The sequence below is a fragment of the Megalopta genalis genome, chromosome 6 (assembly GCF_051020955.1).
Source record: "Megalopta genalis isolate 19385.01 chromosome 6, iyMegGena1_principal, whole genome shotgun sequence".
Taxonomy (NCBI): domain Eukaryota; kingdom Metazoa; phylum Arthropoda; class Insecta; order Hymenoptera; family Halictidae; genus Megalopta; species Megalopta genalis.
Genome location: NC_135018.1, coordinates 16,500,953 through 16,514,873, shown reverse-complemented (window position 1 = coordinate 16,514,873; position 13,921 = coordinate 16,500,953). Strand labels below are relative to the sequence as shown.

Below are 13,921 nucleotides of genomic sequence, written 5' to 3'. Positions count from 1 at the left end.
ATTACAATCATAAACCGGCTCTCCTATTGGAAATTGTTGAATACACTTCTTCATCCAAAAACACACTTCAATCGTATCATTTTTCATTTGATTTTCATCGTATCATTTTTCACCATTTTTCATTTCACAATTATCACAATCACGAAGCTGCTCTCTCATTGGAAATTATTGAATACGCTTCTCCATCCAAAACCGCATTGTTCGATCGTATCATTTTCACAAGTCAACACGCAAGCAGTAACTTTTAGATCTCTCAACATGTCTAGCTCGTCGACACCGTGTTCACTCGACGCCTCCTAATCGGCGAGCATCGAATCTTTTAATTCGCGATTAACGAGATTGTACAGATACGTTCATCAGGAATTCGATAAAGTTGCCACGAGACAAATATTTGAAACCCGGAATCGTTCAAACTCACCGCACGGTTACCTTGACAAAGTAATAGAAAATCGTTGCCTTCGAGTGCTCTCCGCAAAACCTAGCATTGAAAATCCCTAACTTCCTAAATACGTGTCAACGAATATTCGAGCAGCAGCTCGAGTTGCCAACCACCATCTGGAGTTTCCCCATTGATGTTCAGAGCCACCCGGAGAACCCTGAACCCCGACGTACATTAGCTAATAGCGGAGTAACGTCGAACTATCTGGCATCGATTTCTCTGTAAAACAAGTTGTCGCTAACATACCAATCAAACGAGGCCGACCGAGTTCGCAACAATTCCAATAATCTCGCCGGTGTTCGCCGTTTCCCCCGAAGAACACAGCCAAGAGTGCCAAACACGAGACCTGCGAGCGTACGCACGCGGCGCATCGCGGTCCACTCGATCATCGATCTCGCCGGGCAATATTTCGGCGCGATGACCACGCGGGCCGCGTACATCCCCTGGAACTTCCTGTCTCCCAATCTCGCGAGCGTCGACCACGGTCCGCATTCTACCTCCACCGTGACTATCGGCACTGCCGGCCGAGCGAGAAAGACAGAGCGGACCGAAGCGAGCTACTGTGGGAGAGAGACGCGAGACGGAGGGAGAGAGAGAGGGAGGAAGACAGAGGAAGAAAGAAAAGATAGAGGAGGAACTCTTTCTTCCTCTCTCTAGAGAGAGAGAAAGAAAGAAAGCGCGAGGGAGAGAGCAAGAGAGAGCGCGCGAGAGAGGGAGAGCGAGAGAGAGAGCGCGAGGGAGAGAGAGCGCGTGAGATAGATAACGCGAGGGAGAGAGCGCGAGAGAGAGAGCGCGAGAGAGAGCGCGAGAGAGAGAGCGCGAGGGAGAGAGAGCGCGTGAGATAGATAACGCGAGAGAGAGAGCGCGAGGGAGAGCGCGAGAGATAGATAACGCGAGAGAGAGAGCGCGAGAGAGAGTGCGCGAGGGAGAGCGCGAGAGATAGATAACGCGAGAGAGAGAGCGCGAGAGAGAGTGCGCGAGGGAGAGAGAGAGAGCGAGAGATAAAGCGCAAGAGAGAGAGCGCGAGAGATAAAGCGCGAGAGAGAGAGCGCGAGGGAGAGAGTACGAGAGAGAGAGAGCGCGCGCGCGAGAGAGAGAGAGCGAGTCCTCGTCGGGTGATCTCGACCGAGTCGGTGTCTCCTCGTCTCTCCGAGTGGTTCGACTATCGTCGTTCCCGTTTCTTCTTACTTGGTCGGGTGTTCGTTCGCGGCGTATTCGTGCGGGACGCTTGCGCGTAGAAACGGCGCGAGGCGTCGGCGTCGGCGTCGTGCCGGGGGCGTCGCACGAACGTTGTCGGCCACCGGACCGACCGTCTCGACCGAGCGTTCTCCTCTGGCGAAGCCAGTATCAAGCCGGGAGCCGTCGAGAGGGTTGATCCACCTCTGGAATCGGTAGCGCACGCTGCGTTCCTAGGACGTCGTATAGCCCGCGAAGACAGGCCTGGAACGTTGGTACCGTGTCCCAGGACGTACCGGGAGTACCAACCGCCAGCAGACATCGGTCGTCGGAGGTTGGCCGGCAAGCGACGCCAAGCACAAGCACAAGCAACCTGACCCACGGTGTCTCGCGCGCGCGTTTCTACACGGGTGGCTGCTGCCTCGGCGTTCAGGTGCAGTGGCTGCCAGTGGAACTCACCAGTCGGATGAAAAAAATGGGGCGTACGCCGTGCCACGAAAGGCGGATCGATCGCGAAATAAACGTACGCTGGATGGACGACGCGGAGTAACCTGTTTCGCGGATTCACGCGAACGCCAGCCGCCCATCCGCCGCAAAAATCCGAGCTGTTTCGACGAGCTGGTGCGTGCGGGCCCATCGCGTCGTCGAGCATCGTGTGTCTCTGCCGCCGCCGTCGCCACGCCATAGTGCGCGACTGTTGGGACGTCGACGGGCTGTCTGGTTCCCACCGTGTCCCTGGCGAGTCGAAAGGAGACAGCCGGAAGCTTCGCCATCGGTTTTTCGTGCGACGCAGGTGTGCGTGAGGTCGAGGGTGTCGCGTGTTCGCTACGGTCGGCCCCACCGTTGGCCCCGTTCTCCTCTCCCACGCATCCCAAACCCCTCTCTGTATTTCTATCTCTCTCTCTCTCTCCTTCTCTCTCTCTCTCTCTCTCTATGTGTGTGTATATTTCGCCCCCCATGCAGCTTGCGTAGCACAGTGATCGGGGAAGGGAAGAAACGCGAGTCGATCGCGTACCGTGCGTGGTGAAAGTGCTCCCGTGTCACCGTGTATTAGGAGGTCGAGGTCGTGCCGCTCGCTGGCTGGCTCGCTTGCTCCTAAAGGTGTACCCTCCTATCGAGATACGCCGATCCCGCTGAAGAATTTATGAGTCCGGTGCGGGACCCGGGGCCGCGCGACCAGCCTCTATCGCCGGGGCTGCCGGTGACCCTGACGGGATCCAGCTAACCCGTAATCCGCCTCGCTCTTTCGAGATCGCTGCAGGCCGCCTGCCGTGCCACAGAAACCGAACGAGAGAGAGAGAGAAAGAGAGAGAGAGGAGAGAGTGGGAGCCAAGCAAGCTCGAGAGGGCTCGGGGACACTCGAGGAGACGACGACATCACCGGAACAGACGGGGAAAGTGTGTCACCGACGTGGCGCGAGGCGCCTCGAGGTGCCGCGCGGGTTAGCTCGCCGCTAGAGTCCCCAAAGCGACAGCGGCCCGAAGAGCCGTTGGGAATCTATCCCGTCGAACCTAAGTTTCAGTTACCGCGGCACAGTCGTCGACCTCGAAAGCTGTAGAGCGTCCTCGTAAACAGCGCCCGAAAGGCAAGCCAGCTAGGCCTCCGCAAATCCTTCGGATGAGTTCGATTTCCGGTGAGTGAGTGAACACTCGAGAGGATCGAGTCGCGTGTAACGTGATTGTGAAGTGATTCTCTAGGTATACAGATTCGAATTCGAACGCATCCAGGTGTCACGTGGAGAACCTGCCCGCTTCGCTGGGTACCGCAAGCCTCTTGTCTCCCCATCGATTTCTGATCGTGTCCGTTCGCTCGGTTGAATCGGATCGGTGTTACTCGGCTAGATAGATAGATAGAGAGAGAGAAAGAGAGAGAGAGAGAACGAACGAAAGAGAGAGAGAGCATGTGTGTGTGTCTGTAAAAGAGAGAGAGAGAGAGAGAAGAGAGAGGCGGATCAACGGCAGACCGGAAGCAGATCGAAGGCGGATCGAAAGCCGATTCCGAAACCCGGAGTACTGTGTCGGAGAGTCACTCTCTCTTTCCATAGCCGTCGCCTACGCACGCAGCGCAGGCGAGACGGCTTGCGCGTGCGTGCTCACGTGCGAGCGTAGCCGGCACAACGTGGTTCGCGGCGGTACACAACGGGGGTTAGGGGGCGAGCAGCCAGGTCGGAGAGTCTAGTCGGATGATCGAGGCGGTCCAGTGATTCCCCGGGATTACGGTGTGATGTGACGAAGAAGAGAGGATCCAAGATCCGAGAACCGAGGATCGCGCGCGCGCGCACGCGTGCTGCCGCTTGCTTTTCGTCGCCGAGACGAGAGAGTGTTTTGCCTGAACAATCTTGATGCCCAGGGCCTAGCGGCGATATCCGGAGTCACCGACGAACCATGCATTCCCCGATCCTGCCTCTGCTGGTGGTGTTGCTCGGCCAGGCGGCCCTGTCCTTCGTCCTCGAGGGCTCGGCGACCAGCTACGCGCAGTTCCGCAAGTGGAACGCCGGGCTGAACGGCACCTTGGAGTTCGAGTTCAAGACCGAGCAGGGCAACGGGCTGCTGCTTTACACCGACGACGGTGGCACATACGACTTCTTCGAGGTGAAGCTCGTCGAGAGCGCGCTCAGGCTGAGGTACAACCTCGGCGGCGGTGCGCAGATCGTCACCGTCGGCCATGACCTCGGCGACGGGCACTGGCACAAGGTGCAGATCACCAGGTGCAACGAGAACACCACGCTGACCGTCGACGGCGTCAGCGCCGTCTCCACGTCCAGGGGCAAGGAGTTCGAGTTCGGAAAGCTGCCCGGCAATTCGGACGTGTACGTGGGCGGCATGCCCAGCTGGTACAACAGCAAGCTCACGCTGCTCGCGCTGCCCAGCGTGATCTTCGAGCCAAGGTTCAACGGGTTCATCAGGAACCTCGTGTACGCCGACGGGGAGAGTTCCGTGCCCAAGAGGCAGGAGATGAAGAGCCGGGATGCCAAGGTAGGTGGGGTTCCGATGGCCGGAATATGTTTTGTGTGTGCGACATTGTTTTCGATTGTATGCCACACTGTTTTTCAGCTGTGTGCGATGATTGGATCGCGGATTTTACGCGTTTGTAGCAAACGCGGATAAACGAACCACGACACAGTGAAGATACGAGACCAATTGAGCCGTTCATTTTGAAAGTGGCATAAGTCGCTTTGTTTTTAAGTCGATATACACGCTTAAAAATATGGATGCTAACTTTCGAGAAGATTTACTTGTATTTGTTATCTCAGGATACTGATATTTCTCTCAAATAATTTCGTATAAACATTTAAAAAATCACCACTTTTCATTACGGTAAAGTGACTTATGCCACTTGCAAAATAAACGGCTCAATTTACTGAATTTACAAGACGAATACTGTCGCATTATTGTATCAACATCGATTGTATCGACATCGTTACAAAAAAGGAATACGTGATTATGTAACTTCTGTTTTATATAATCAGAGAGGACAAATTTTATTTTGCACATAGATCCGCAGTCTAACGATGATTATAAATAAAAGCTGGTAGAAGCGAGCTCGGCGGATAACGTATAATGATAATAAATAACAATCTGTACCGCCACTCGCTTCTCATTCATTGTTCGATCACTCGATACGTCGACTGTCACTCTTCTCTCGCATCATTTGATTATCCGATTTTATTAACCGTATGGCTAAAGTTTTAGTGGTCGGACGAAAGCCGAAGCCTGGTCATATTTCACCCGAAACAAAATTCATTTATATATCAAGCTTTTCGTCGGGGTTCAATTTAAATTCATTAGCTTATATGTTTTCAGTAACTGACTTCCAAAAAAAAGAACGATATTATTAGGTCTACCGGAAAGTTCTGTCCGATAGTGTCACTTCAAGTTTCAATCCATATGCACATGTTGATTCGAGACGTATATGACTATCTCTCTTTATCATTGCATTTACACACATGTACTCTCCTAAATACACTGAAACAAGGATGTCTCATGTCATTATTAAGCGAGACGCGATCGTGAAAACATGACTACCGATGATAATGCCAGACCACATGCTGCTTTGGCGACTCGTCAGAAAATCGCAGAGCTAGGCTGGGAAATTCTGTCGCATCCACCATACTCCCCAGACCTAGCACCCTCCGATTATCACTTGTTTCTCTCTTTGCAAAACTTTTTACAGGAAAAAATATTCAAAACTGAAGCTGATGTCAACCGAGCATTAGTCGAGTTCTTCGCCTCTAAAAATAAATCATTTTTCAAAAATGGCATTTACAAGTTGCCATCACGCTGGCAAGAAGTCATAAGTAACGATGGAAAGTATATTCTACAATAAATATTGTTAAATGTATGAAAATTGTGTTATATTTCAATTCAAAAACGGACAGAACTTTCCGGTAGACCTAATATATTGTAGCGAATGGATGAAAGGAAAGCAGCAGATGCGTTAATTTTAATACAAAAATTTATTCGTAAATAAAAAGCGTGAATCTCTAGACGTAACTACATCTCTTTACACAAAGCTTTCTAAAATGACTTTTCTGCTTGATAATTCGGTGAACAGCTACCGTTGCTTAATTAGCACAAGGCATGCATAATGATCAAAGAACAATCTTGAAGTGGTATATTAGTCCATATCGGATGGAACAAAAGACAAGAAAATAAGTATCGATCTATCGTGTCCGATTATTATTCGCTTGTTCGATTTTTTGTAAATAATCTAATAAATAGCAATCGACATCCATGACCATCAAACGGCAGCGTCTGACCATCGCTCGAAATTTCTACTTGCAATAACCAGTTTCCCAGATGCCAAAGCCTGAAGAAAGTTACTAAAGAGGATCAAATATTTTTGCTTGTTACATTTCTCCATTTTCGATACCGCGAAACGCTGAATTCCTCTTTATTCTTTAAATCGCGGGCGTTACGAACGAAAGATCGAAAGTTTACGGGAGAAACTCTGGACGAGGTACGTTGACCCAGGATACTTTTCATACCGAGATGCGTAATTAGCAATTATTTTCTCTACCGAAATAAATGCCTGTAAATCGAGAATTGTTGTCCCGCGGGTTTATTCGAGGGACTTTCGTACTTCGAATCGACACAATCGGCGAAACAGTAGGAAATAGCCAATCGATGGAAAGCGATAAAGTGGTGCACCGGATAGTCGGTTTATTTTTAGCGTTCCGTATGTACCTGCGTACATAGATGCATGTGATTTTTGGAAGGGAGAGGCCTCGGTTTATGACATTCGATCCTACACGCCGTTCAGGGATCGCCGGGGGAAAAAAGTGTCTTCGGGGTGGATTATCTCCCTGACTCAGCTATAACAGGCTGGGTGCAACAGGGTGACAGACACTCGTCCACTTTATCCACACCCCTGGTGAAATGAATATGCACGATTCTTTTGAATATATTAAACCTCTTCGTGTTGGCTGTATTACGCGCGCTGATTTAGGGTCCGTGCGCGCCGAGGCACAAGCTTAAATTACTTCCTGCGAGTACCATTTCATGAAAATAACGCCGATATTTATTGAGAATCTGTTGCTGGAACTGTTGTGCAACAATAGATTGCGTTGTTCAATCGAAACCTCATTATTTTTGATTGATCGATGTATTGTACGTGTGATTTGATTTGACGTATTATACATGATATAATTTGTTGTGTACTATATGATTTGATTTGTTGCGTGCTACACGATTTGATTCGATGTTTTGTACATTTTTTGATTCGATTTATTATCCACGATTCAATTGCGTTTATTGTAGAAACGTACAGTTTAATTTTTTTTACTATGAATACGAATTTTCATGTAATAAAGTCTGACAACTTTTATTTGATTCGATGCATAACGCATAAATTTCAATAATTAACTGAACAGCGAAAGAAACCGAACCGTGATTTTCTATCGCGTCTGATCGTTTCTCACTTTTTCTACCGATTAGAAGAATTTTTGATTTTTTAAGATATTTAGTATATTTAATATATTTTTAATTTCTGATTTTTTAAGATATTTAGTCTTGCAGGCTTATTTAGCTTGCCTGTTGTTTCTAATTCAACGGCAATTTATCTCATTCGATTGCCGAACATCGACTAATCGAATGAACGATTTAAATTAATTCGGGCCACGATTGACACAGCCACCGCTTTGCGAGGGTTAAATCGAGCTTCGACCGTACGGTAGAACGTAGGATGAAACAGACATGGAGGAATTCGAGTTTCAAAGGAAAAACAATGGCACACGCGCAAGCAACGACGCAAAATATTAGATTCATTTAGGTTGTTTACGAGGGGGCAAGCGACAATGGTTCTCGTAACGCGACGGTTTTCACTTTCTCGCCCCGTAAAAATGTCTTACTCGTAAACGAATTAAGCCGTCTCCGGCTCGCACTTTTACAAGCAATAAGCCGCACACGGAGGACTAAATTTGCCAGGAGTGTGCAGGTGAACGCGAGCGAGCGAGCGCGCGCGCGCGCGCGTACTTGATGGAAGAATTTCATAACAAGCGCGGGAGATATTCAGTCGCGGAATTTCTTGCGTTCGCGCGAATCTGGGCCAGGCATCGCGGGGACGTATTGTTACGCACGGCGGCTGACACCGTTCCGGCATTTTATAATAAGGGGAACGTATCAAAAAAACAAAAAGCGTTTTTGTTCTCTTCCGCGTTAAAAATACCATTCCTCTCTGGTTCCCCCTTTGAGCGTTGAGTTTTGTTTAACAATAGATCCGAGCGACGTTGCGGATATTACTACCGACGCCACTGCCTTTGCCGGCGCAGTCAAACGGCGACGATTGTTTTCCCCGCGTTACTCTTTCGAATCCACCTGGCCATGGAAACTAATGTCGTATTTCCATCGCGGCCGAACGTTGACATTTCAACGAATCCGCCCGCGGCACCTTCGCGCGGGCGCAAACAAGGGTAAGTGTTTCGATTACTGTGCCACCCTCTGGTTACTGTGCTCTTGCGATAACGTTACTTACACTTAAATCATATCGAATTAACCCTAGAAAGATAACCATATGACAACGTACGTAAAAGATAACCATACGCTTCAGAGGCGCATGCTTTTCTAAGGCGTCAATTTTATACTAACAATGGATATTTATTTAAGTTAATCTAGTCATTTTAAAGGTTTGGCATTATTGTAAAAATAAAATGCATTTATATTATATTTTTTTATATTTTAAGTAATTTTAAACTTAAATCACTAGACCTCTATGAAAAATTAACAAAAATCAACAGTCTTCGCAGGCGCCTCTGCGACGTAGGTTATCTTTCTCGGGTTAAAGACATCAAATTTTTTAAATGAAACTTGATCTGTCATTTTCATAGTCTTATCAACGTTTTCACTTTGTAAGGCCTGCAAAAGTAATTTCTTAAAAATCTCTCGCATAATGTTTCATGTGTTTTCACCGTGTTCTTGTAAAGAAAGAAAACAGCTTAAGCAACACGTTGCGAATAAAGATGAAAAAGATACGGAAACGATGTTTTTCGAAGACGAAAGAATAAAGTATTGTATTCATGAAACTCGTCTAAATTACAGAGAAATAATAATACAATCGACCTCTCGGATATATTTTTTGATTTAACCCTTTTGCTCCGATGGGCGTATATATACGCCCTCGAAGAATGACCATTCGTATACGAAGAGCGTATATATACGCTCTGGAAAAGTGGGCGCGCAGGTACGAAGAGCGTATATATACGTTCATACTATATATACTTTTATTTCATACTTTACATGAGATACTTTTGTTAATCGAGCATCTGGCAACGCTGCGTGCCTTAAACAATTGTCTATCATGAAATATAACGCTATTGACAAGACGATATTGTGTTTTATTCTAACGATACACGGTTTCAGTCTTCTTTAGAACATTGCCAGCGACGGATATATACCAGCAATTTATAATTCACGAATTTATAATTCTAAAATAATTTTGTTGGCTTAAATTTAATAATTCACGGGTAAATACTCAATTTCTGCCTATGCGATAATACGTCGTGTTTTAAAATATTTAACTTTTTTAGACCCATTATCAAATCATGGGGAAAAGAAAATTTAGGAGAATATTGTTCACGAGTGATAGCGAAAATACTGAAAGTGAAAATACCGATACTGAAAGCGTTTGCCATGCAAGACAAACAATAATAATACGCTCCGTTCACAGCGATCACATTATGACGAAAGCGCTCCGTAGCGAAAGGGTTAAAGTAATTCGACAACTAGAAGAAATTTACGTCTTGTTTCTATAACTGTGCACCGTAACTGAATTCAGTTTTCATGCCTTTACCGGTGCGTTAGATTGTTCTGCAGATTGATCGAGACGGCGAATACCTTGTTGTATTCGTATACGATGTTGTTACGCGTTTCAAATTCTTCTTCAAAATAACAGCTGTGTCATAATCCGTTCTGAATTTCGAGAAACTTGACAAACTCGGTCCGAACGCGTTCCGTACGTGCGCGTAATTTTGCGCGTTCTATGTCTGAATTTTCGAACTGTCGAATTTGGTTGCCGAAGAACACGATTTAACGTCTGAAGATCTATCGTTTACGTTGAACGTCTGCGGTGTTGTGCGTGGCTGAGTTCCGCGTGCAAGTTCACGCTTTTGTTCGTCATTTTGATCGAGACGCGTCAAAAGGACGAAGAACGCGAAAGCATTTATTTAGGAGGAATTAATTGTCAATTTATCGATAACGACATAAGCTCGTTCTGCTCTCAGGACCGAACGTTGCTTTTGATCGCGGCTCCAATCGAGGTTGGCTGTTCCGTTTTCGGCCAGATTGGCTGATTTGCTTGCAGTTTACACGGTTTCCTCTCATTGGACTGCGTGTCGATGATGCAGGTCTCTTCGCAAAGCATTTTCTTAACTATGCGCGCCCGATCACTGAATCCGGCTCGAATGGCCATGGATTGACGTTGCGATGCACGGCAATTAGCGCGCGGATTTCTGTACTGATATTGCACCGATCGTGGAGGCGTTTTGATTTCTGCGTCGCTGATTAATTGCCTGCCAAATTAATCTTGGTGCCGCGCTGGTTGCACGCACAATTATTGTAATCGAATATTCTCGACTGATGGAGAAGATGTTATCCCGAACGATGGACTATTTCCGAATTGCTAATGTAAGAGTTCGCGAGACGTGTGATGCGACTCTTTGATCTGGTCGATCGCAAGACCGTCGAATGAATTCTCTTCGGAGCGAACGCGAGAAGCTTGTGATGTAATTTTCGGGAGTCCGTATGACGATCCCGACCTACCCTTGGTAAGGGTGGAAACGGTACCTGCATAGACGTGTAATCTTCGAAGACCTTGGCAAGACCTTCCGGAAGTGTCGAGTTTATGGCACGTCACGGCTGTTGAGAAAGACGAAATGGACGGTTGGACATCGAATGGTCGCCAAATGTTAAGAAGTCTTCACCCTTTGCACTCGAGTGGTGACTCTGAGGCACCATTAAAATTGTTAATTCACGTCCCAAAATCGTTTTTATATTATCAAAGTTTAGATTTCAAAAATCGTTAAAAGTTTAACTGTTGTACGAGTCATCGCGAGACTCGATTTCGCATGCACAAAATGCACTTTGTCATATAAAATGGAGATACTGTAAATCAGAAGAATTATTTTAGATTTACGGTTAAAATGGCTTCGAGCGCAAAGGGTTAAACTCAAAAATAGCCTTTTGACACGTCCGTGTCGTAAGTCCTGTCGACGAAGCCGTAATAATCGATGATCGAGCCAATTACGCCCGACAGTGGATCCGCATTTTATTCGACTGACCAACGAATTCCTTTTTGTGATTTTCGATCCCGAACGAAATTTCGCTTTGATTAAATTGCCAAAGATCGAATGAGCGAATGCATTTTTATTCGAGAATTTATTATCTTGAAATAAACACCTCCTGGCTATACAGTAGATTCTCCCTAATTGACCCTCAGCTTGTACACAAAAATGGACAATTTGGGAAGAGGAGATACGAGGCTCGAATAATCGTACCACCTCTTCCCAAATTGTCCATTTTTGTTTCCAAGCTGTGGGTCAATTTGGGAGAATCTACTGTACGGAGTTATTAATGAACAGAAAGAGAGAGAGAGAGAGAGAGAGAGAGAGAGAGAGAGAGAGAGAAAGAGAGAGAGACAAAGAGAGACAGAGAGAGACAGAGAGAGAGAGAGACAAAGAGAGAGACAAAGAGAGAGACAAAGAGAGAGAGAGAGACAAAGAGAGAGACAGAGAGAGAGAGAGTTATTAATGAGTGTCATTGTAAACGAATACCAGCAGTTCGTATACGTTAATCAAGCTACAGCTAAGTTGCTTCCCATAATTTGGATGCCACGCATTCAATCCAATTTAGTTCGTGGCATAATAACGTAACAATCTCTGGAATAGAGTTAAATGGAACACACGCAGATCGCGGTACGCCGATATTAAGAGCGCTGATTATACGAACCAAAAAGGAAACAGATACCATCGCGTGCAACTCTGTAAACAAAATTCCTAACAAAAGAGGCCAGACAGTTTCAACGAGTCGGTTCTTCCAGCAAATAAATAATGCTTAATTAAAATAATACTTGTTCGAACGTACGCTCTAATGAAGCATTGTCCCGGGATACAAACAATAGCGAATCCACTGATGGCACATCGGAACTTTCTAATGAATTCTGTAAAACATGTTGCACTGTATTAACACCAAAACTACCAAGAGGGGGGGGGGGGATGTCAAAATGACATGTTCGTCATTTCTTATAATCGTTACACGTTTTTAGCGTATTTTATTCCCGAAAAATTTGTACGACTTTTTCCAAGATACGTAAACAGTTTTCTTTTTTCTTGTCCTCTTGTCGTAAAATCTTATGTGGTATATCTACATACACCGAGATGAATCATTATAACGACCCCTCCCCGGATCGTAGATAAACGCGTGATTACAAAAGTACCTCGTATTATTTTCGCGTAGTTCAAACACATTTTTGGAAAACTAAATATGCTTCGTACGTACGCATTGTACAAAAATTGTCACGAGATAGGTGAACATGTAAAGGAGAGAAGGAAAAGATAAGGTAAGGAAAATACACTTACTGACAAAAGTTAAGAAACAACGTAATCGTTTGATACATTTCGGTATACTCTCTTGTCTTGCAATTCGACGATCTAGTTTTTCATCCATTTCTCGCGGTCTTCCAGTTCGTGTTGCCGTTCTAACAATTCCATATTCATCGAATCGTTTTATAATTTTGATGATAAGTCACTCTTTTGACAATAAAGCAGAATTAATAGAAATAATCACGAAAATATGGTCAGAAATACCGACTGAGTTTTGTGTTCGATCAATGGAATCTATACCACGCAGATGCAACGCAGTCCTCAGATCCAAGGGTTATCCAACATCTTATTAGACTGTTGTGAAAACTACAGACATTGACACATCGCTGTTTTTCATTAAAAGTGATTATACAGGGTGTCCCAAAAATGTCTCGCAATCCGGAAATGGTGGATTCCTTAGGTTATTTGAAGCAACTTTTTCCTTAGCGAAAATGCAAACCGCGGCTTCGTTTACGAGTTATTAATGAAAAACGCCGACCAATAAGAAGCGAGCTCTGCTGACGCGAGGCGGCCGAGCCAACGAGCGCGCGAAGCCCAGCTCCGCTCATTGGCTCGGCCGTCTCGCGCTAGCAGATCTCGCCTCTCATTGGTCACTGATTTTCGTCGATAACTCGCAAACGAAGCCGCGGTTTGCATTTTCGCTAAGGAGAAAGTTGCTTCAAATGATCTCGGGAACCCTTCATTTCCGGATTACGAGACATTTTTGAGACACCCTGTATAACTTAAGCGATGTATGTTTCTTAACTTATGTCGCGCAGCTTTTGCCTTATTTCTTCGATTCGAATTAATTGTGGCTCTCGAACAAGTATGCTTGAGAAAAAACTCATTGATCATTGATGTATAGGATGCTATCTCATTATGCTATTTTTAGTTCCAACCTATATGTATCTTAGAAGATAGAGAGTATACCGAAATGTATCAAACGATTACGTTGTTTCTTAACTTTCGTCAGTAAGTGTATGTATATTCGCATGAAATGCAAAATGTCTTCTCTTAAATGATTTGTTCATTGAAAAAACAAGTCATTTCGATCCCTCCGGTAGAAGCAGGTACGCGTCAATCGTCGGTCGTTCTAGTGGTCTTAAAAAAAAGGAAAAAGAGAATTAGCCTCTTGCACCGCTTTCCTTGCTGCAGCACTTGTGAAAGCGTTCCATTAATTGAAGCGAATGCACGGGGCACGGAAATCACATTTCAACTTTCCACTCGCGTGACGC

The 13,921-nt window shown here is 45.8% G+C and overlaps 1 protein-coding gene across 13 annotated transcripts in view; it reads left to right on the top strand.

Moving 5' to 3' along the window:
- Positions 1-1,721: 1,721 nt before the first annotated feature.
- Nrx-1 (neurexin 1) overlaps positions 1,722-13,921 on the top strand; it is a 724,770-nt gene continuing 712,570 nt past the window's right edge. For 7 of the 13 annotated variants that reach the window (XR_013033607.1, XR_013033611.1, XR_013033609.1 and 4 more), the window contains exon 1: positions 1,722-4,590. Coding sequence is in view for 8 of the 13 variants with exons in the window: in XM_076522637.1 (XP_076378752.1) it covers positions 4,000-4,590 (591 nt within the window). In the remaining 5 variants the exon portion in view is untranslated. The remainder of the gene's footprint in view (positions 4,591-13,921) is intronic. The other 6 variants (XM_076522640.1, XM_076522638.1, XM_076522639.1 and 3 more) reach the window with 3 other exon arrangements.